This window comes from Anser brachyrhynchus (genome assembly GCF_964034855.1).
Source record: "Anser brachyrhynchus genome assembly, chromosome: Z".
Taxonomy (NCBI): domain Eukaryota; kingdom Metazoa; phylum Chordata; class Aves; order Anseriformes; family Anatidae; genus Anser; species Anser brachyrhynchus.
In genome coordinates, this window is record NC_137697.1 from 25,838,572 (window position 1) to 25,862,749 (window position 24,178).

General features: G+C 37.8%; 1 protein-coding gene across 11 annotated transcripts in view; it reads left to right on the plus strand.

Moving 5' to 3' along the window:
• The window catches only part of KDM4C (lysine demethylase 4C), a 284,447-nt gene that overhangs the window by 11,542 nt on the left and 248,727 nt on the right, over positions 1-24,178 (plus strand). For 10 of the 11 annotated variants that reach the window (XM_080574404.1, XM_080574401.1, XM_080574411.1 and 7 more), the window contains 3 exons: positions 1,481-1,640; positions 12,438-12,613; positions 15,101-15,215. In XM_080574404.1, the coding sequence (XP_080430530.1) occupies positions 1,497-1,640; positions 12,438-12,613; positions 15,101-15,215 (435 nt within the window). In that variant the 5' untranslated portion in view covers positions 1,481-1,496. Of the gene's footprint in view, positions 1-995; positions 1,021-1,480; positions 1,641-12,437; positions 12,614-15,100; positions 15,216-24,178 lie in introns of those variants that run through there. The other variant, XM_080574406.1, reaches the window with a different exon arrangement.

The window sequence follows — 24,178 nt, forward strand, 5'->3', positions numbered from 1 at the left end:
GCAATGAAGGCAAGCATAACTTCACCTTTGTTTATAACCTAGTCTCCTTGACCTGGTACTGGTCATTGTAGTAAGTTTACATGTGGATCTTTAATGGGTGGGAATAAGTGAAGAGTGTGTTAGATACATGCCAGCTGTTTATCACCAGGGGAAGTTACTCCAGTTGCACATTGTGAGGTGTCGTTGCCTATATGGACTTGATAAATACAAAAATAACCCCAAATTAAAATGATACTGATTTTTCCGGCATGGGAGACTTGCAGAAGTCTAGTGAATTTGAGTTCAGACAGGGATGCAAATAAATGGAGAGCAGGATGTTATGGAAGGTGGGAGTGTGAAAAAAGAAATCTAAGCATTAGAAATGGAGAGTGGTATGCTGGGGGATGTGGGAAGGCAAAAACTTAAAGAAAGATAGGGACACACAAAGCAGGCTAAATGTTGGAATGCCAGTAGGAGAACAAAACATACAAAGACATAAAGGGATCTTCCAGATACTGTTTTCCCGTGCAGTGATTTGTACAAACCCAAGCTAGGAGAGATGTGAAACTAATGAAATAGGTGGCTAACAGCTAACTCAGAAGCAAAATTTAAGGTAACGGTGTGGCAACGAAACCATGGATGCATATGTTTTGCAGATGGAGAAGATGAGGAATGAGACAGCAAAATCACTAGAAAGCTAGCCAAAGCTGAGTTACTTGTATTTTGGATTAAGTTTTTAGTAAGATTAAGGAAGGATTTTGTGAACAATAGGTTTTACTCCTTGTTGGCACATGGTGAGGTAGAGTTGGAAATTATACCTGCTGAAGCTAAATTATATCTGTTAGTGGCACAAAGACCAGTCCTTTCATTATTTCTGTATCTTAGTATATGAAACTAAAATATTTCTTTAACCATCCTTAATGTAGTCATGGAAATGAAGGGAAATGCCAGTCATCTTTCTGTATCTACTGCATGCATTGATTCTGTTGAAAAGGCTTTGGAGAATGAGGGGTGATACAATTGCTGTTGAAACACTGACATGTGAGTTAGAAAATCCATGTGCTCTTTCCCTACGTTTGCAGTGTGACTAGAAAGTCAGTAATCAATTTCCCCATATGCTAAATGGGAGTAATAATATTTTATTACCAGAGTAGCTTTGCTGCTCTAGGTTATACTTGTGTAATGTAATTGTCTACAGAGAACCTGTGGATGGATCAGCACAGGAGGATGCTAGTATGGTGTTAAGTGATAACTTGAAAAAATGTGTTGTAAATTCAAACCGGTACGTTGCTTATGGTAGTGTCCCTTCTGGGTGAGGGCCAAGTGGTCTTTAGGGAGTGGGGAGAAAAAGTAAACATCCTTTTTGTGCCTTTTATACAAGCATGGGCAGGGGATTTTGAAAACCCTTTTCCAATTTGAAACATACGCTGAATCTCAGATGTTGTTTAATAGAAGATTGTTCTCTTCAGTATATGTGATGTTATTTTATTTTACTTTTCAGTGGAAACTGAGCCACAATGGAGGCTGTCATCTCAGATAGTCCTCCAAACCCAAGCTGCAAAATCATGACTTTTAAGCCTTCGATGGATGAATTCAGGGATTTCAACAAATACCTAGCATACATGGAATCACAAGGCGCTCATAGGGCTGGAGTTGCAAAGGTATGTAGAAGGAAAATTGTTCCTAATGCACATTTTCCTAGTATTTTTATTTCAATATTTATTTCAATATTTTTATTTTATTGCAAAACATACCTCGTTAATACTTAACATTTTTCCAAATGATTTTCAATGAATAGATACTACTCTAGTTTTCTTATAAGAGCTTTGTAGTATTTCTGTTTTAATGGAAAATAATGAAGATACTGTTCTCTTTCCAACCTTCAATTGTTTCTATGTTTACCATGACAAAAGGGCATCTATTCCTAAGGCAGATCTAAACTATTTTTTTTTGTAATGCACAACTAAATAGGGAAGTGATAGCATAACCTAGAAAATCCTTATCTATCAGATGTTGAATTCATTCCTTTGGGGTGGCATATAACTTCACTGAAGTAGATAATCCCAATAGTCAGTTGTTACATATGTGAAGATAGTGAACCACTATTGGAATTTAAATTGTTTACTTTTTAATGGTGATTGTTATATTTTTGTTATGGCAGTATCGCTTAGATTGGAAAAGACCCTTAAGATCATCACGTCCAACCATCTACCTCACTGCCAACTCTATCTCTAAACCGTGTCCCTAACTGCCACATCCACATGTTTCTTAAATACCTCCCGGGATGGCAATCCCACTGCTTCCCTGAGCAGCCTGTTTCAGTGTCTAACCTGTGTGGAGAAACCCTTCCTGATAGCCAATGTGAATCTCCCCTGGTGCAACTTGAGGCTGTTGCCTCATGTTCTATCACTTCTCTCTTGAGAAATGAGACTAACACCCACCTCACTGCAACCCCTTCCAGGTAGTTGTAGAGAGCAGTGATGTCTACCCTCAGCCTCCTTTTCTTCAGACTAAGCATCCCCAGTTCCCTCAGCTACTCCTCATAGGTTTTATCTTCTAGACCCATCACCAGCTTCATTGTTCTCTGCACAAACTTCAGCAACTCAGTATCCTTCTTGTAGTGAGGGGCCCAAAACTGAACACAGTACTTGAGGTTCAGTCTCACCAGTGCTGAGTTCTGTAGTCCTGCTGGTCACCCTGTTTCTGATGCAGGCCAGGGTGCCGTTGGCTTTCTTGGTCACCTGGGCACACTGCTGCCTAATGTTCAGCTGGCTGTTGACCAGTACCCCGGTCCTGTTCTGCTGGGCAACTTTCCAGCCGCTTTTCCCAGGCCTGTACTGCTGCATGGGGTTGTTACAACCCAAGTGCTGAACCCAGCACTTAGCCTTGTTGAATAGCGCGTAATTGGATATGACCCATCGATCAAGTCAATCCAGATTCCTCTATAGAGCTTTTCTATCCTTAAGCAGATCAGCACTCCTGCCTGACATGGTGTCATCTAAAAACTTACTGACACTTAATTACAGTCAGTCCCCTCATCCAGATCATTAATAAAAAAGTTAAACAAAACCAGCCCCAACACTGTGCTCTGGGGAACACCACTTGTGACCGGCTGCCAACCAGATTCAACTCCATTCACAATGTCTCTTTTTGGGCTTGGCTGTTAAGCTATTTTTTTTGTCCATTGAACAAGCAGTACATCTGTCCAAGCCACAAGCAGCCAGTTTCTCTAAGGGACAGCTGTGGGAAACAGTATCAAATGCTTTGCTAAAGTCCAGGTAAACAACATCCACAGCCTTTCCCTTGTCCACTAAATGGGTCATCTTTTCACAAAAGATAAGGATAGTCCAGCAGGACCTGCCTTTCATAAACCAAGGCTGACTGGGTCTGATCTCCTGGTTGTCCTGTACATGCCATGCAATAGCACTTAAGATGATCTGCTCCGTGACCTTCCCTGGCACCAAGGTCAGAGTGGCAGGTCTGTAATTCCCCAGATCCTCCTTCCTGCCGTTCCTGTAGATGGGCATCAAACTCATCAACCTCCAGTCAGCTGTGATCTCCCATTTTTAGCAAGGACTGTTGGTAAATTATTGAAAGTGGTTCAGTGAGCACTTCTGCTAGCACCTTCAGCATCTTTGAGTAGATCCCATCCAGCCCCGTGGATTATAGTGTTGTTGTGTAGTAGGTTGTTAACCATTCCCATTATGATTTTAAGGGCTTCATTCTGCTCCCTGATTTGGTTTTCCAGCTCAGCAGGCTCGGTACCCACAGAACAATTAGCCTGAGTAATAAGGCTGAGGTGAAGAAGGCACTAAATACCTCAGCAGTAAGTGCACTATCTACCATTGTATTGCCCTTCAAACAATGGTATATCCAGGATCTTAGAGCAGGTATTCCTTCCCTAATGGAGAGTGATTGTCAGAGACAGTTACTTAATGTTACATCATATTTGTGTCTTATCTGTTTGGTCACTTTTCAAACCAACTGTGCACAGTGCAGGTTTGGAAATCCTAGCTTAGTTATTTTAAGTAGCCATTGGGAACAGCTCTCTTCATCACTGGGTTTAAACTAATAGAGCAAAGTGAAGACATTTAAAAAATTGAGATGAGAGAAACAAACCCTCTGAGACACTGAACCCTGCAAATTTTCAAAAACTTGTGGTTTATTTTCTTGCTGACTTCTGAGAGTAGGGTGCATATAGGTGATATTTTAAACCATTCTCCACAAACAGGAGTAGAAATGTGATAGAAAAAACAGGAAAGCCTGGGCTCAATTTTCACATGTTCAACCATACTATGGAACCTGTTTGTGTGGGAATGAACTGTTACAGACTTCTCATCTTGAACAGTGAAGTTAACAGCAAATTCATCATAGTGACATCTATTGCTCAACGGATTTACCCCATTAACGTGTATGTGAGCAGGAGATTCTAGCTCTATATTATTCTGTGGATTACATACATGGACTTTTGTCATTAAAATACCATTTTCATATTGTTTACATAAATAGTTTTATTTCAGCTGCTAGTAGTTTGTAATGCTGTCACATGGGGATCTACCCAAAAAAATAAAAACTGCTTTATGGCCAGCCACTATGGTTTCTTTATTCATAGTTGACCTTGGCTTGTTTTCTTTGTTATTTTGTGTATCAAACAACAACAGGTATGCTTAACTGTATTCCTTGCTATCTGTCTCTATATGGAAAAACTATTATATGTGTCAGTGTTTCCCTATACTATATTTGGGAAAAAAAAAACAAAACAGAACAATGAACTAGTTTTGTTTAAAAACAGGAATATTTTTTGATGAGCTTTTTATTGTGCAGTTTGCCCCACAAGTTAACTAATCTTTTCTTGCAATAGTATTAACAAATCTCATTGAGAAACAAAACCAACCTCCTATTTCATCTTAAAGGAAAATGAAGTAAACTGTATTTACCTCTTTGACAGTTCTCATGAAATGCATCATCAGATATGATACTATAATTCTTAAAAAGGCTATGCAAAGGTATGTTCTTATTGTTCAGATCATAATAAGAAGAGCTTCAGTTATTCCCTGTCATGACGGTAGGAAGGCTCTGCAGAGGGATGTGGATAGGCTGGATCAATGGGCCAAGGCTGACTGTATGAAGTTCAACAAAGCCAAGGGCTGGGTGGTGCGCTTAGGGCACAACAACCCCATGCAGTGCTACAGGCTGGGGGAAGAGTGGCCAGAAAGCTGCCGATCAGAAAAGGATATGGGGGTATTGGTGGATAGTCAACTGAATATGAGCCAGCAGTGTGCTCAGGTGGCTGAGAAGGCCAACAGCATCCTGGCTTGTGTCACGAGTAGTGTGGCCAGCAGGAACAGGGAAGCGGTTGTCCCCCTGTACTCAGCTCTGTTCAGTTTTGGGCCCTTCACTACAAGAAAAACATTGAGTTGCTGGAGCATGCCCAAAGAGCAGCGAAGGTGGTGAAGGGTCTAGAGAACAAATCTTAATGAGGAGTGGTTGAGGGAACTGGGGTTGTTTAGCTTGGAGAAAAGGAGGCTCAGGGGAGATCTTACCGTGCTCTGCAATTACCATAAAGGAGACTATAGCAGGGTGGGGATCAGTCTCTTCTCTCAGGCACTAAGTGGGGACAAGGGGAAGTGGCCTCGAGCTGTGCCAGGTGAGGTTTGGTTTGGATATTAGGAGAAACTTAGACACTGAAAAGGTTGTGAGGCACTGGAATAGGCCACCCAGGGACGTGGTTGAGTCACCATCCCTGGAGGTCTTTAAAAGACGTTTAGATATTGAGCTTAGTGATATGGTTTAGTGTAGTCAAGAAATGTGTAGATGTAGTGCTTAGTGACGTGGTTTAATGGTGGACTTGGCAGTGCTAGGTTAAAGGTTGTACTTGGTGGTCTTAGAGGTCTTTTCCAACCTAAATGATTCCATGATTTTTTTTTGTGTGTGTGTGTTAGTGTGTGCTTGTTCTATTCTTACCTGTTAAAGATTGAAGCAGCTAGAAACCCTGTTCAGTGTAGTGTCTTCTTGGTACAGGTTCTAAGCACTCCTGAGGCTGCTTGTATACCTAAGAATGACCAGGTGTCTAAAACTTAAGTCAAGTGCACTAGCTATTTGTGTGTATGTACTTTAGGATGTTGTGGGAAATAAATTCTTCCGTATCTTGGCACTCTTGGTTGCAAAATTTCAGCCAGTAAAAATGAAGAAAGATAATGAATTTGTCTTCTTGAAATAATGGAAAGATTGTATGTTTTCAGTTTATTGATTGAAGACATGATGACTGGGGCTTCAGTCATTGTTCTCATTTGGTTCCTTATCTCTGTTCTGGTTTGGTTTCTTTCATCCAGCAATTAAACGAAGGTGTAAAACCAGATGATATAAAGAAAATATGCTGTCACTTCAGAAAGAGTGTCACTTAGTGTTTAGTATGTTTGGTTTTGTAGATTTTTAACTTTTTTGTAAAATTTTTGAAGTTGAAACACCTTAAAGGAATGCTGTAATGAGGCAAAGTAGTAGTAATCTTTTTAGGTTAGGCATATGAATGTGTGAACATGAGTATTTTTTTTTAAATACTAGATGGAACAGTGATTTCTAGCAGATGTCTCAGTATTTTAAAGAGTGTTAGTGCAGATACTGGCTGTGGAATGGATGTAAGCATATAACATACCGAACTTTAACACTAGCCTAGTCAAAATGGAATCTGTGAAATGAAATTATGACAATAAAATAACAGAGGTCAGGCTGTAGTCTTTACTTATTCTTTCATATTTACCTTGGTGTAATGCTGCAAGACTGTAGATTAGAGTCCTGTAACTGAGTTGAAAATGAATACATTTTAGTAATGAAATACTTCAGAGCTGTAACACGTTTCAGGATTACAATGAAAAGTAAGTGGTAAATTTTAGGTTGTTTATCTAGCTAATGCTTTTTAAACTATATTAATTCTTAAGTTTTCAAGCCGTGTTTTTTCATAGGTACTTAAATACAAACTGAAACCTGAAAATTATTTCCTGACAAGATGATGTGCTGCTTCCTCAAGGGCAAAACGTCCAGTGTTTTTGCTATTACAAAAGTACAGCTATTTATTTTGTATCTTTACATTGACTATGCCATTCTTATTTCACTTCTGAATTAGGTGACTATTAGATCTCATTAGCAGATAGTAGATACGGAAAAACTTGCCTACAGATAACTCCTCTCAAATTTTACATGCGTACAATTAAGAGAAACTGGAAATTAACTTAGTCTGAAAAATAAATCTAAGATTTGATTTTTCGGAGTTTGATACTACTCTAATAGTTCTTGGAAATTCATGCTGTTTCTCTTGAAATCAGTAAAACTGAACAAATGTATAGGGCAGAATTTGGCTATGTAATCATGGATTTGTGATATTTTCAGAGTATACTTGGGATTAGTTTAAATTTAATGCTCCTATGCTTGTATGACTGAAAATGTATATGTCCTCTCTTTTCTCCATATAGCCCTGGTACAACTGGTCTTGGGGGGGGGGGGGGGGGGAATATTCTTGGAATGAAATGGATATATCTAGATTGCTAGGATTTTCCTCCCATTCCATCTGTCAGAGATCATAACCGTTCAGGAAGCTCTTCTCCAGAGGACAGGTTCTAATGATTCCCAGGAGCACTGAATTTACCTTTCTGTCTGTATTTATATGCATACAGGGTATCTGCTGACCTGGGTTTACAGAACACCTGGACTAACGTATATAATAAGAGAATAATAAAACCTTTTAAAATCATATTTCAGTTTTACTGTGACTGAGGGAAGGGCATTTGTAACCATGAAGTGTAGGTCTGTTTTCACCTTTCTCTACTTGCTCTAGAAATAGTGGTTAAAACATCTTTAGCTGTTTCCACCCTGCTAGTTAGTTGATGCATATTATATAGTTGTCTTAGCGCTTTATATATTCTGATTTTTCACTGTATTTTTAAAAACTATATATAAAATCTCAACAAACCAAGGAACTAAGTATTTTTAAAAACAAATCTTATGAAGTCAGTAATTCATACTGCAAAAGTTGAAGGGTCACTTCCTAAGTTCTGGAAACTGGACTTTAAAAGAACAGGGATAAAATAATTTCTTCCCTTTCAATGGTAATGTAAAATAAACTCAGGAACTAATTGATATCAAGTATAGAACTATGGGATTTATAATCTCAAGTGTGAATGCAAAGAGAATAGATTACAAGAAGAGCTTTCTGCAGTAACAGCCATTTAACCTCTGAACAGGGATCATAAGCAGAACAGGCATACAGTTTACCTAACACTTCAGGTTATATATAAAGATGGGGGAAAAGATGACCTCTTACCTGTATGCAGAAGAATATGTGTATATAAATGAGGATAAAATGAATGTAAGGCTTGTACGTACTATGAGGGGAAAAATAAAATGTAATATGCTTTGGTTGGGGTGGCATGAAGTAAGTGTGTCTGGAGAAGGTATGTCAAAGCTTATAGACTTGGAAAGTGGGGAAAAAAAAAAAGAAAACCACAAAACCCGTGTATGTGGGGCTGAGGAGACTAGCAGAGAATCAAATGACAGTTTCTGAATGACCGCAATACTGAAGGATAAACCAGCAAAATTATGTGTTTAGTAAAGCTAAATCAGGTACGCAAAAAGAAAATAGAGGTCTGCGGGTTGTATATGAATAGGGTGGCTGGGCTATAAAGCGTTTTTGCTATTGTGTGCATGGGGAGAAGACAAGATTGCAACTGAGTAAAGTCAGGTTAGAATTTTGTGCTAGAAAGGTTGTAATGCTACTAGGACATCATAAGCCACAAACGTAAAAGGAAAAACATAAAGGCTGTAAGATTTCAGTAAAATCAAAAGAATTATGAAGGACAGCAAGCTGTGTGGTGCAGCTGATTTGGAGGAAAGGGATACCCATCCAGTGGGACCTGGACAGGCTTGAGAGGTGGGTCTGTGCAAACCTCATGAGGTTCAACAAGGCCAAGTGCAAGGTGCTGCACCTAGGTTGGTGCAATTCCAAGCACAGGTACAGGCTGGGTGATTGAGAGCAGTTGCATGGAGAAGGACTTGGGGATACTGATGGATGAAAAGCTCAACATGAGCCAGCGATGTGCACTTGCAGCCCAGAAAACCGATTGTAAACTGGGCCACATCAAAAGAAGCATGGGCAGCAGGGCGAGGGAGGTGATTCTGCCCATCTACTCTGCTCTCATTAGACCCCACCTGGAGCCCTGCCTTCAGCTCTGGGGCCTGCAGCACAGGAATGATGTGGACATGCTGGGGCTTGTCCAGAGGAGGGCCACAAAGATGATCAGAGACCTATGAATTCTGGCTGAGTGAGCTGGGATTGTTCAGCCTGGAGAAGAACAACTCTGAGGAGATCTTACGGAGGCTTTTCAGTACTTAAAGGGGGAAAGCTGGGCAGGGACTTCTTATCAGGGGTGTGCTGATAGGGCAAGGGATAATGACTTTAAACTAAAATAGAGTAGATTTACATAAGAAGTTTGGAAGAAATTCTTTGCTCATAGGGTGGTGGGTGGTGAGGCCCTGGCACAGGCTGCCCGGAGAAGCTGTGGATGCCCCATCCCTGGAGGTGTTAAAGGACAGGTTGGATGGGGCTTTGGGCAACCTGGTCTGGTGGGAGGTGTCCCTGCCCATGGCAGGGGGTTTGGAACTGGGTGATCTTTAGGGTCCCTTCCAACCCAAACCGTTCTGTGATTCTGTAAAGTTCCTAGTACTATGCACGAAATAAACAATTGAGGCACTGGAGAAATAATATTAAAGCCATTCCCAGAGTAGTACTGTGGCATCACTAGAGCAAATCAGCTAAAAATTTTCATTAGGTTTTTGAAAGTCTGGAATGAGTTCTAGGCATAGATAATATATTTTAATCTTTCTTGTACAGAGGATCTTGAACTTAAAAAGGAAAATCAGGAATGAAAGCAATAGAATGAAAAACAAGGCACACTGATAGGTTAGTTGCTCTTTCTGGAGAAAGTGTTTTGGAGACTGAAACTGCATTCATGTAGAGTGAAACAGTTAAATGAATTTGCAATCAAATTGGCAAGTAGAAACATGATTTTGGAACACAGCATTGAAAATATGTGTTGGCTAGCAGAAGCAAAAAAACTTTTAAAGAAAATTTTGGATGAAACTAGCCATTTGGATATAGTAGCCAGTGCCATTCATAATCAAATGTAGGACAGATTACCAATATGTGAAAGAGGATTTACCAGAAATTTTATGTATTAGTAGCACTGTGAAATAACCTAATTTCTACAAATGTGCAGCTTTCATGGAGCAAACTGAGTGGTACTTTGTAACTATAACATCCCTTATATAAAACAGAATACTTAACGCATTGAGTAACACAGGGTAGTGTTAATATGCCTAGGATGTTTGCTGTATGTATGTAGATAAATTGAGAAAGCCTTGCCTTAGTTTTTCCTTTTTATATTTGAGTATTGAACTAATTGGTTGATGATTTTGATCTAGGTTGCCTCCATGTCATAAACCTAACTTGCCTGACTTCAGAGAGGTTATTATTTTTAAAAGGAGTGTGAAGAGGCTTTGTTAGGATGGATCAGTGGTAAAAATACAGAGACTTAGTTATTATTTTCAACCCTGATACTGACTGTGACTGTGTGTCACTTTGGACATGATGCTTTAATATCTCTACATCTGGCCCTGACCTTTGTTAGAAAATGTAAATTCTTTGTGTTGGAGACTCTATTTTCATTTAAAATGATGTTTAGCATATCAGTGCTCACACAATTCACTTTTATAATGACTACTCTAACTACAACAGTAATAAACGTATTCCAGCTGAAAGTGGATATTTTGAACCAGTATTCACAAAAATGTTCTTATTGCTTAAAACACACTGACCTTGAATTAAATAAGGTAATGCAAATTTTGCTTTTCAGTATTCATCTAGTTGAGCCAAACGTACAAGTTCATGCTTAATAATCATGAAAATGGAAATCTCTGTGCACATATTTGATTTATATGCATATATTCTGAATGCATGAATACTTTGCTTCCAAACTAACATTTTGTGTTTTGCTGATGGGAGTATAACTTAAGATTTGTGTGAAAGAAATAAGTAGGAATCACAAGATGATACACTTTTTCTCTAAAAGCCAAAAACACTGAAACAAGCTCTTGAATCCCTGTACAGGTAAAGTCACATTGTAGTGGAGAAGGAAAAGAAGGATTTCCATCCATGTAAAAACTAGATAAAGAAGAAGTTTGTTTAAAGTAAAAATGTTAGGTATGGAAGTATATTACTACCTGATAACTTTTCTTTAGCTTGGTATATGTACTTAAGTACGTACTTGCTACCAGTGCATATTGATGTTGACCAGATTTCTTTGAGGGATGGACTGTTGAGTACACGTGCATTATATTCTGCACACTTGTGTTTGTTTTCAAAAGGTAGCAAATGATCTCAGGTTCTAGGTGATTTTTTTTAATTATTTTTAAAAGTATTTTTTTTTTAGGATTCTTACTTTCTGTGTGTGATGTCATTACATCTCTAATGATGAGTGGTGCAAAGTATACATCATTCAGTATTTTTGGCAAGTAAAAGTAAAAAAAAGGTCACAAACAAAAAAAGTCAACAACAACAACAAAAGCCCCTCTGATATGTTTTAAAACTTGGGATTTCAAATTTAGAGAATTTTGTTTTTCGATTACACTTAAACAGCACGTTCAAAATTACACAGCCTGTTAAAGAGCACTTCTGTGACTACAGGCTTCTTCGAAATTTCTAATGGCTCTAATTGTAACACTAATAGCTACTGAGGAGTTTTTGTAGACTTTGGACAGCTCTGATATCTAAAATAAGTGTTAACTTTACAATTGGTTAATTTGCACATAGCTTTAATATTTAATTATGAGCTTTAAATTATGTTAATATAAAACCAGTACATCTTAATGAGTCCAAACTCCTACTGTAATAGAGTTGTACCCTGCAGTTTTATGTGAGTTATACAGACAACAGTTATCTGAAATAGCTGGAATTTTTTAAAATTTTCATTAAAAAAAAAATCAAATTATTCATACTGTATACACCAAACAACTTTTGGACAAAGGACTGTCAAGTGTGTATGAATCTATTTTTTTATACTGAGGATAACTATTTTGTATCAGCGCATGTGATGCTTGTGCATTATAAGGCTTTCTGACTGTTAAAGATTCTGTCGAGTTATGTATGTGTTTGTTTGCACAGTTACACGATTGAATTGCTGTGGATTAGTGAGTTGGTGCTTGTGAACTGAGGAAAGGAAGGTGATGCTATGGCTCTTCTGACTTTTTGTATCATCTAGGAGCGTTTACATGGTCACTTAGTTATGTGAAACAGCTGGTAAGCAGTAAGTTCATCGTGTAGGCATATTTGACCATTTCTTTGGATTTTCCAGAATATTTTGAATTGGTATGGCAACTGTTGACGTTCACATTTTTTTATTTTGAATTTTTAGGTTATCCCACCAAAAGAGTGGAAGCCAAGAAAACATTATGATGATATTGAAGATTTGGTAATTCCTGCTCCAATTCAGCAGATGGTCACTGGCCAGTCAGGGCTCTTCACGCAGTATAACATTCAGAAAAAGCCAATGACAGTGAAGGAGTTCAAGCAGCTGGCCAACAGTGACAAGTATGTATATGGGGGCCCTTGCTTAAAGTGAAAAATGTTTATTTGTTCCTATAATGTGATTTCTTTGAACAGTGATATGCTGCTAGTGGTTTTTATTTATTTACTCACTTGATAATTTCCTGTCCTTTAAGTTGTGGAAGAATACCACAATATGAAGTTTACTTATTTTTGCTGTTGAAAGTGGCTGGTACTATGGTAGCAAGAAAGCTTCTGAAAAACCTGAGACGTGATATTTTCTTTTTGCTCTCTACCTGTTTTTGTCTGTTCCAACAAACACATATATTGGAAATAATGAAGATGATACAGACCTATATCTCAGTTTTATTTTGAATACCTTTATTAATGTGTAATATTTACTTATGTGGCCTAGATACTGGAATGACCTAACATTTAATTCTGAAAAAAACCACACCCCAAGGTATTTTAAAACTCACTTAAAATTTTTTTTACTAATGTAAGAGAACGCAGCTGTGCATAGTGTACCTCCATGTTCTGCTTATGGCAAAATGGCTATTAAGGAAGGAAAAAAGGGTATTATGAAGGGCTAAGCAGTATACTAAAAAGCTTTAAAGTGTTGGACATTCCAAGAGGGAATGTAAAAGAATAAATTATACCTCTTTACTTCCCATAACCTGATGGGAAGTGGTTTCTTCATGGTGACTCAGAGTCTTAGAGAGAAAAGGTATTTGAATATAATGAATTAGAGAAAACAATGTAACACTGGACTGGTTTGAAGGAAAGTTTCTCTTATAAGTTAATTTAAGAAGCTAAAAGATATGGAGAGAAATCAAGATCAGGAAAAATGGGTAGATGCTCTTAAAGAGGCTTCTCAGCAAATGTTCCATAATATTGATGCCTTTGTAAAAGTGCAAAACTGATCTCCTTTTTGAATTAAAAAAAAAAAGGGGTCAGTATGTTTCTTCCGTATATTACTTGTGAAAAACTGATGCTATCACATTTGGAGTTTTCTTTTACTGATAAGTAGGAATGGAAATGTGTTTTGTAGTTCTACAAATTATTTGTTCATTAACTGCTAGAGGGAAGAATGAAGTACAAAACCTCTGTAGTACGTGAAGAAAATTATTCCTATGTTATATATTCATATATATATATATGCATTTGATTAACCTATGATAAAATGAGAAACACTAATTTCTTGAAATAGGTTTGAGAATGCATATAATACCTGTGAAGGCTTATTATGTATCATGATGTTAGTTATGTTTATTTTATTTCTTATCATGGAATATATTTTGGAAGCATATCTGATTTCAATTTTCATACTTGTTTTACTGAAAGCAGTTCATGACTTCATAATTAAAATTAAGAATATTTGGGAGGACCTGTATTACTAGCTGTGTGTTTCTTTCTGAATATTTGTAACTGCTCTTGAGAAAATGTCATATAACCTCTTATCTCTTAGTACAGGCTATTTTTCTTAAACTGTTAAGCAGCTGAGAGACTCTATTCTCCTATAAAAAGACTTCTGATCCTTAATGAAGAAAGCTTCTCTGTTACGGACAGCTGCTTTTCCTGAGAATTGTGATGCTATCCCTTTCTTTTAGAAAAGAGGGAAGAGCCATGGACATCTGAATGAAAATCAGAGTTTCTTTTAAAACAATAGTGTGTGCCCAATCTAATGCATTGCATCTTTTATTTGTTTAGGCATTCTCAATTCACCATTTAACCAAGGTGCTTCTCCACTATGTTTTCTGGGAAATATGGGCATACCTGCATTCCGTAATTGAGATGCTTGTTATGCTTAGTTTATATATCCATTTCACTCAGAGCCAGTCAGAAATATAGGCTGATTTCTGGAGCTATATCATGAGAAATAATTGCAACAGCAACTCTGTTGCTGAGAATACTTTAAGATGTGTTTTGTTAACTAGTTTTGTTTGCTTTCTTAAGTATCTTGCTCTCATTGCATGAGAGAAGTTTTTGTACCACTGTTCTAAACGTTCCTTCTATTAAAAGCTTTTCCCAGGGGAGGAGGAAGAGAGCAAAGTACTGTTTTTGTCTGGCACAGCTGCTGCTTGGAGGAATTAGTACACTAGAATTATTTCACGGGGACTTGTGCAGGCCCTGTCTCTGACTTTGGAGAGCTAGTATTGAGGCAAAAAAATAGCAAATACTTCTCAGTTGTCAGAGAAGTGGCTCTTCCATATGTGTTTTTTTCAGAAGAGGAACAAAAACAAGGGTCTCAGCCTGAGGGCAACCAGGACGTGTTCTGTTTAGCTGCTGGAGATTTAAGAAAATATGGTATGGGTAGGTGTATAACTTCAATGACTGCAGCTGTCACGTGAGGAAGTTACATTCTGTGGTAAACTATGAAACTAGGAATTCAACTAGTAATTGCTCTCTTTAAGGGGATTTGAAATAGTGATCTCTTAGAATTCAGTTTGCAGGATCAAAAAAGCATAGTCCATCGTGAAGGTGGTTGTTGAAAGACTATGCTGAACATTTGCCTTACCTCTTCCTCTGCAGATACTGCACACCAAGATACATAGATTATGAAGACCTGGAACGTAAATACTGGAAGAACTTGACTTTTGTGGCACCAATTTATGGAGCAGATATCAATGGAAGCATTTATGATAAAGTATGCATAGCTTTTTATGAAGTTTCTCTTCTAGCCCCCTCTTAACGGGTAGTATACTTAAAGGATACATTCTTGTTTTGTGGCTGAGAATCTGTCTTGTTGGAATCTTTATGTTACTTAAAGACTCCAAGCAAGGTTGAAATTAACTGTACATCTGCAAAGACACTTCTATCCTTAGACAGTAGGGTTTTGATATTCTTCCTGGTCATAAGACTGCCCTTTCGCCATTTGGAACTCTCCAGGGCTTTGAGATGCCTTCCTGTTAATACATCTATTAACATTTCAGTATGCATTCCATACAGTGTACCTGTGTGGAAATTTAGTGATATTTTAAGTAACTTTAAAATTAAAAGATGAAATATTTATTTCATTGAGGAAAAATGATAGCTGTACTTTCTACATGTTTGGAATGTCTATGGTTTCTGTGAAATGAGCTTATGATTACTGTATACCTCTGAATTAAGATAGACAAAAAGGGAGCTTCCTAAGGAAATGAGTTTTATGGGATACTTGTGAAGATCTCCATGGATAAAAAGGGACGTAACACGCATCTTATTAGAATTACAGAAGATCTGTTGGTATCAAACTGGCTATATAAGCAGCAATAGGAACTAGATAAATAGAATTATTTAAGTAATGAGATGAATAGAGGAAATGTTAGTGTTTCAAACAAGGTTTGAAGATTTACAAAATACAGGACTAAGTTTTATCCAGAGGAGCCTGTCTTCTGTAGAGTTCTTCAGTTCTTTCATGTCCTATGTATCTCCCTTCTCCAATCATTTTAAAAAAAGGTAGAATTTCCCTGTGGCATATGGTCTGAGGCCCCACTAATATTTCATATTTCTTCACAGAAGACAAATTACTGAAAGACGCTTTTGTCCAAAGATAAATGCAGTCAGCCAAGATAGTTTAAGGCAATTCATTTTTTTCTTTTTTAAAGACATATATAAATAAATGTCGAGTGATCTTTTGTTCAGTGACGGCAGCAAGTCAAAATTCTACTGTGTGTCAAAGTAGCTGTATAAAAACGATTAAGAAAATTACTTTAGGATTCTGCTTTGGGGTGTTTCAGTGAAGAGCCACTTCAGATGCAGATGACAGCTGTTTTTTGTGGAGACCAAATTGGGGCACAGGAAAAGTGTTTCTTTCAAGAAATACAAGCTTGCCTGTTTTTTTTCCTTTCCTTCCTTCTTCCTTCCCTTCTTTTTGATGTTGATGGATAATGCATTTTGTGATAGCATTTTGCAGTTGTACACTTCTGTTTTGATTGTGTTCTTTGGTATTTAATATGTTAAGGTTACTGTTGAATGAGCAACATGACCAAAGAAAAGAGAAAGCAGTAATATTTGATTTTGAAGTGCTGACTGGTTAAAGAGAGAGTCTGAGATTTTTCTCATGGAACTGCACTTTCATTCGATTAGGGGGGCTGAGGTAGGGAAGTGAAAACCCTGACAGGTGAAGTGAGAAGTGCAGCATTCAGCAATCCTAACTCAAATGTTAGATGCACAGGGAGAAGAGACAAAGAAAGCATGGAAGGTTACAGGAAGTGGGGGATAAAATAGCACTAGGTAGAATTAAAGAAAAGAAAACCAAAGCAGAACATCGTTTTGGTTTTGAGTAAATAGGTATTATTTAAAAATAAACATAAAGGAGAAATGTTAGTGAAACATCAAGGAAAGAGTGAACAGGCAGAACAATTAATGTGAAAGCTATGTCAGGGTGTGCAGCCCGGTGAGGGTCTGGAGGAAAAGAAGGAATAATCCCTGGTACCAGTCTGTTGATGAGAGAATTGCAGATTCCAGATCAAGACATTTCTCATTTGCGAAAGTTAATTTTCTCCACCAGATGGTGCACTTGGACAACTAATTTTTTTTTGTGTCTTGACGATAGTGCTAAGAAAGAATTTTTTTTTTCTTCCAGTTCAGTTTTGAATTAGAAATTGTTTTCACATGTTCAATCATTTTCTTTCAGGATTGTCATTATTTGGGGAGAAGGGATGAATATAGTTAGCTAACATTTGGGGCAATGTACAGCAGAAAGTGGATGGCAGGGTTAATTTGGCATAAGAGCTTATTTGTGCTAAACAAAAAGAAATGCTTACTATTTATACAATGTGATTTATAGAAAACAGCATGCTGTAGAAGTTGCATTTAATACAGAATGACAAATATATAGCAGAACTCTGGATAGAAAATACCAGGAAGTTAGTGAAAGTGGGATATATAATCGGGCCAGCGAAACTAGTGAGAAATGCTGCTGTGCTGCCAAATCTTATTCTTCGGTTTAAAAGTTTACCACTAACATATTTTTTTTCACATGGTGATATTCAATTTTATATTGACAGATCTGTAACTGAAGCACGAAGCCTTTTTTCCATTTAGATAATTTAAGAAATAATATTCTGATTTGTGGAATCCAGCATCTTACTAGCATTATGCCAGAGAGTTTATAGATTTTGTTTTGTTTGATTTTCTTAGATCAGAGGATGACAGATTCTGAACAGTTTGGAAGGGGTGAAATTATAAAACCTGTTATAAGGAAGGAAAATATAACAGGAATAAAGTTATAAATACATGTTTTGAAAATTGATAACTCTCATCAATGATTCAAAATTCACACTTGAGATACATAGATTTTTCTAGTCTCTCGCTTCTTTATAATATATTGATGGTTATCTCTCAGTTTTGAACACATTAATTTTTTATGAATAAAGAAACAACCTGAAAGAATGAGTGTTCTGTACACTCTGTAGAAAATAAATTTAAGATAGTTGATTGTTTACTTGAAATATTATTCTATGCTATAGACATTTTGATTGCTTTTACATTCAATTATAGTGTTTTGTAGGAGAAAGACAATGTGAGTAACTCAAGAAAAATAATTGCACTAACGAGTAAGTTATAAAGACATTATTTCTGTTAAGCTTATAAACATTATTAGATGTTCAAAGTTCTGTCTTTCTGTTGCTATAAGGTCATCTGTACTTGATTGAAAATTAACATTTCTGACAGGGTTTATAAAGGCAATAATAAAGCACCAGTCTTACTAGCTTCAGTTGTTAAACTGATTCATGAATTGATTATGAACTCCTAGCAGTTATGGCTGGTTTGGAAGTTTAATTGAGAAGTGATATTTTTTATTACGTTATTTCAAGTGAGCTCTCCTGCTTGTAAGTTAGCCTGAATGTAATACCAAGTTGAGCCTGCCTAGACTGTGAATGACTAAGCTGTGAAGCAGCTGCAAAAAGTTACTGTCCCTGTCATGGAGAAGAAAGAGGAGAGTTGTTTTGTTTTTGATATCGTAAGTTTATTAACTCATCTGGCAATTTTAACTGTGAATAAATCTGGAGAGTGATTCACGTACTCTTTCTGTACAGTCTCCGTCTTCAAGACATTTACTTCCATGCCACACCCAGTTTAAATCATACCACTAATCACTGAGGCTGTGGATTTAGTTCTTTCCTTGTTGTATGAGATATTAGGAGCTGAAATTAACTTTTTGTTTCCTTTGGGTCTTTTCTCTAGAAAGTATTTTATTAGGAATTTTGCATGGACAGGTCGGGGAAGTTATATGAAACCCCTACAAAGACTGATCTAGCAGCTAAGGAAAAAAATCCTGATTTCAAGAGAAGTTCCCAAGAAGATTGACTGATCTGATGTTTTTAACAGATCATAAAACACATCTGAGTACTGTGCTGTGAAAGAAATCTGCTGTACAGTAGAGAAGGCCAAGGTTTGGAAAAAGCATGTATAAACATTGGCATGCCTCTTTCTTACCATTCTTTCAGCTCTTGTATTCAAGATAGAACATCTTTCCTTTTCCTTCCCTTAGTTTTATTCTTCCTGATGAGATATTACTTTCACGCCTGCCTTCTCCCATACCTAAGCTGTGGGGAGCACATCTGTTTAGTAATAGAGTGACTGGTTCAGCTGATTTTGCAGGTTAAAAGTTGATTTTTTTTTTGTTAAATTGAGTTGTAGGTGCATCTCTAACATAACTAACTTTAGCATCAGAGGTACTCCAGTTTCCTGCTGTATCCTTCAAAGAGCAACTAACTTGATTTTAAAGCAGAACCTTAACATTAGCTGTCAAATCTGGATTCGACCAAGAGATAAGTTAGGGATTGCATCGGAGTTGTAACTTAACCGAAGGCTGCAGGGGAGCAGCAGGGTTTGGTTTAAGCAATCAAGGATGTTCTTGGAAAGCATGGATGACAACTTCCTGACCAAAATGGTAGAGCAGCCAATGAGAAGAGGTTGTTTGCTGCAACTTACACTCACAAGGAGGGGCTTGTTGCAAATGTGGAAGTCTAAGGCAGCCTTGGCTGCTGTGAACATGAGATGGTGGAGTTAAATATCTTAGGAGGAGGTGTTAAGACAGAAGGCAGGACCACAACCCTGACTTTCATGAGAACAGACTTTGGCCTGTTCAGGGATTTGCTTGGAAGACTCCCATGGGATAAGGCCCTGGAGGGAAGAGGGCCCATGAAAGCTGGCTCATGTTCTCCCCACTCCAAGCTCAAGAGTAGTCTGTCTCAGTAAGCAGGAAGTCAGGCAAAAAAAAAAAAGCAAGATGATCTGCATGGATGAACAAGGAGCTTCTGGCAAAACACAAAGATAAACACGAGGTATATAGAAGGTGGATGGACAGGACAGCTAACCTGGGAGGAACACAGAGACACTGTCCACATATGCAGATATGCAGCTGGGAAAGTCAAAGCCTACCTGGAACTGAATCTGGTGAGAGGTGTGAAAGGCAGCAAGAATGACTTATGAAGTATGTGTGGCAAAAGGAAAATGGGAAATACAGGCCTGCTGCTGAATGGCATGAAGACTCTGGTGATGAAGGACATGGAAAAGGCTGACTGCCTTTTTTGCATCAATCTTTACTACTAGGACCTACTTTCAGGGATCTGAAGTACCGGAGATCAGGGAAAAATTCTGGAATGAGGAAGAGTTACTCTTGGTGGAAAAGAGGTTAGAAAAAAAACAAACTGGGCATAATAAGAGTCCATGAACGCTGATGGGAGGCACCCATGAATAGTAAGAGAACTGCCTGATGTTGTTGTGATGCCACCTGATTACTTTTGAATGCTAATGGTGGCTGGGAGAGGTGCCTGAGAACTGGATGAAAGCAGTTATCAGCCATCTTCAGGAAGAGCAGGAATGGGGACCTAGAGAACTACAGGTCACTCAGCTTCACCTTGATTTGTGGGAAGGTGGTAGAACTACTATTAATTCTGGAAACCGTTTCCAGGCACAGGAAGATCAAGAAGGTGATTATGAGTAGTCAGCATGGATTCACCAAGGGGAAGTCATGCGTGACCGACCTGATAACTTTCTGTGATGAAGTGAGTGGCTTGGTAGATGAAGGGAAAGGATTGTATATCATCTAACCGTGACTTCAGTAGGTCTTTCAACACTATGTGCCATAAGATCCTGCCAGAAGCTGAAGAAATGTGGAGTGGATGAGGAGAGTAAGGTAGATTGAAAACTGGCTGATTGGCCAGGCCTAGAGAGTGATGATCAGTGGGCTGAAGTCTACTTGGAGGCCAGTAACTACTGGTGAATGGCAGAGGTTAATACTGGGTTTAATTAATGATCCAGACTATGGGGCAGACTGAACTCTCATCAGGTTTGCTGATGACACAAAACTGGGATGAGTGGCTGACACCAGAGTTTCACAGTGCCATCCAGATGGGCCTTGGCAGGCTGGAGAAGTGGGCTGGCAGGAACCTTATTCAGTTCAACATGGGCAAATGCAAAATCCTGCATGTGGGAAGGAACAACCCCAGGCACATGGAGTACATCCTGGGGGCTGATCAGCTTAGAAGGCCCTGAGGGGTTCTGGTGGACCAAGTTGAGCGTGAGGCATCAATATGCCCTTACCACAAAGAGGGTGAACGGTGTCCTGGGCATACCATTAGGAGGAGTGATGCAAGCAGGTTTCTTGACGGAGGTGATCCTTCTTCTCTATTCCTTGCTGGTGAAACAACACACATGGAGTACCATGTCCAGTTCTGGGCTTCTCAAGACGAGAGAACTGGACACTGTAAAGGGTCCAGTGAAGGACCACAGGTGAAGGCACTGGAGCAAATGAAGAAAGGCTGAGAGAGCTGGGACTGTTCATTTTGGAGAAGCGACTGCTTGGTGGGATCTCATTAGTGTGTTTAAATACCTGAAGGAAGGGTGCAAAGAAGAAAGGGCTAGGCTCTTTTCAGTGATGCACAGTGCAGTACAAGAGGCAGTGAGCACAAACTAAAATGCAGGAGGTTCCCTGTGAACATCAGGAAACAATTCTTTATCGTGAGGGTGACTGAGGTTGCCCAAAGAGGTTGTGGAGTTTCCATCCTTGCCAAGGTAGTCCTACAGATTCTCTCGTGAACTGTCTGCTTTAGGTATGTGACTTGTATGGTATTCTTTATAGTAGTGTTTACTGGAAGTTAATGGGTAGCATAATGAGGAGACATGAACTCCTACAGTAACAGTGACTGAACAATAAAAATACAAGAAAGATAATTATATAAGAATTAAGTAAAATAACATACGAATTGGAATGAACTTCTGGTAATGAGTGATGATGGGCATGGAGACTGGATGAGTGCTCTCTGGTCACAATTTATTTTAGTTTGAAAAAAAGGGTCACTGAGTAGAAGTTTCTACAAGATATGACAGAGAATGAGAATAAGCATGGCAGAGCATGAAACATACCTAATTCAGTGTGACTCAAAGCCACGATCCTGATTTTGGCTAATTGCCTCGGTTGCATTGTGGCCAGATAAGCAGAACTCTTATCTCACAGTAGAATCCTGTATGTGCACACTGCATTGACTTTAAGAGAAGTCCCAATGCGATTTAATGTGTTTAAAAAGTAGAAAGTTTTGTATTTTAACACGTGATTGCAAAATGTCCTTTCTGTATATGATCTCTTCATAGTTTAGGTTAATACGAAAATTCCTTCACTTACACATTTTGTTTTAGTGTCTATTTCAAAAGAGATTCTACTTGCTTCTGGTTTTGTTTCCACCTTTCAAAAGGGTGCTGCAAAGCAAGAGTCATGTGTGAAAAGATACTGAGAAGATACAAATCAGATAAAGTGAGGAAGATTGTATACTTGTGTGTTTATGGTGCAGAAATTCCGATTGTAGTATTTTCCTGTCTGTATCTCATGCACTTCAGAGAAGCAGTAAAAGCATGGTAGGTTTTTTAGCACATTTATTTGTGAGTGTTGGGTGCACAAAGGGAGGAGTGGGTGACCAAACACAATTCTTATGCATGTTTCTCCTACTCCCTTTCATGCCCTCTTAATTATTATTTTATGTATATATATTTAACTCTTATTTGAGATTTTATTGTCAGTCATAGGGGCTTTTAGTACTAGTTGTACAAGAGATGTATTGTTTGCCAGGTTAATAGTGTAATTAGTCCATGAGATAATCAAAGGAAAAAATAAACAGCGAAAAAGGATTGTGTTTATTAGCATATACATACACAGAAACCATGTTCATAGAAATAGAATTCCTCAGACTGCTGATTTGTTTAAGGAAATTGTGTAGAATGGTATCATGTCAGTATCATAATTACTTTGAAAATGGAAAATGAATAGAATATAAATTTGCTTGGAGGCCTATTTTTATCTGCAAAAAGGTCATCACTGTTTGTTTAAAAAACAGCTTTCAATACCTCGGTAAAAAGTGAAATTCACTGTATTTTTTGTCTTTGAGAAAAGGATGGGTCATCTCCTTACAAACTGTTTGGATATTTGTGAGAACTGCTTGTGAGGTGTCCCCTTTTATCTCCATATTCCATTACAAGCTGTTTCAGATGCTGTTAAAAGACTCATAAAAAAGCTCTTGACAGTAATTTACAAACTTTTTAGATGATGCAAACTTATTGTAAAGTTTGGATTAGCGGTCCCTCATATAAGCTGTTACCTGTTACTTGCTATATTTCTCTAAAGAATTGCAGCCTAAGTATAATGTGCTCCAGCAAAGATGTTTCAAGTTTGTTTCTTTGTTGCAATAAATAGAGAAAAAATTGCTCATTTTTAGCTTTTTTTTCTGATGTTGGATTCTGTGGTACAATTATCAAAGATGGCGAATGTTCTTTAAAACTTTGCCATGTGGGTGTTAGAAATGTTCTCTACATTTTCCTTGAAATTGTTGTAAAATGATATCCAGAAGTAGGCTAGTAGCAGAATAAATATTTGAAACATTGAATAGATTTTTTTTGTATTTTTAAGAGAATCCTAGGTATGCTTTTAGATTAAGGGTTATGTGTAGTGATGATCTAGTAATGGTTATTAGGACTATGCTGCTAAGGTAGACTTTAATTTTGAGAAGTATTGTTATGTGTTGACTTGTTAAACTACTCTTTTACAGGTCGTATAATGTTTTTAGTTGGCATTGAAATCGTAAAATCTACAAACAGTTACATATCTATTGCAAAAGTTTGAGTTAATATTTAACTTAAAAATTCACATAAACATTTTACTTAGTGCTTTGGAGTATCAGAAAGAGGTATACCTGTGAGGTAAAGTAACATCTTTAATAATAGTTTGTAGTATTTTGCAATAATCTATACATAAAGATAAAACTTTTCTTTTCCAAGGTCCAGGGATGTAGAAAGATTTAAAATGAATCATTCTGATTTTAGGGTATAAGCCAGTTTGAGTGAACTTTCCTCGTACACTGAAGCTTCTATAGCTTGTCCAGAGTGGTTTCTAGGAAATGGAAATAGATCATGTGTCTTGGTTATAGAGATTGTGGATTGTATATGTTTTTGAAGCAACCTTCTTATCCATGGGAGGATTTGATTTTGTTTCATGGACAAACCACTAGCAGTTTGGTGATTGGTTGTTACTAATCACAGGAATGGCAAAAAAGAGGCGTTGGGGGAAAAGAAAAAAAGATAATTCATTCTTAGTCTATTCTTTTAACTATCATTTAGTTCTTAGTAAGAGAA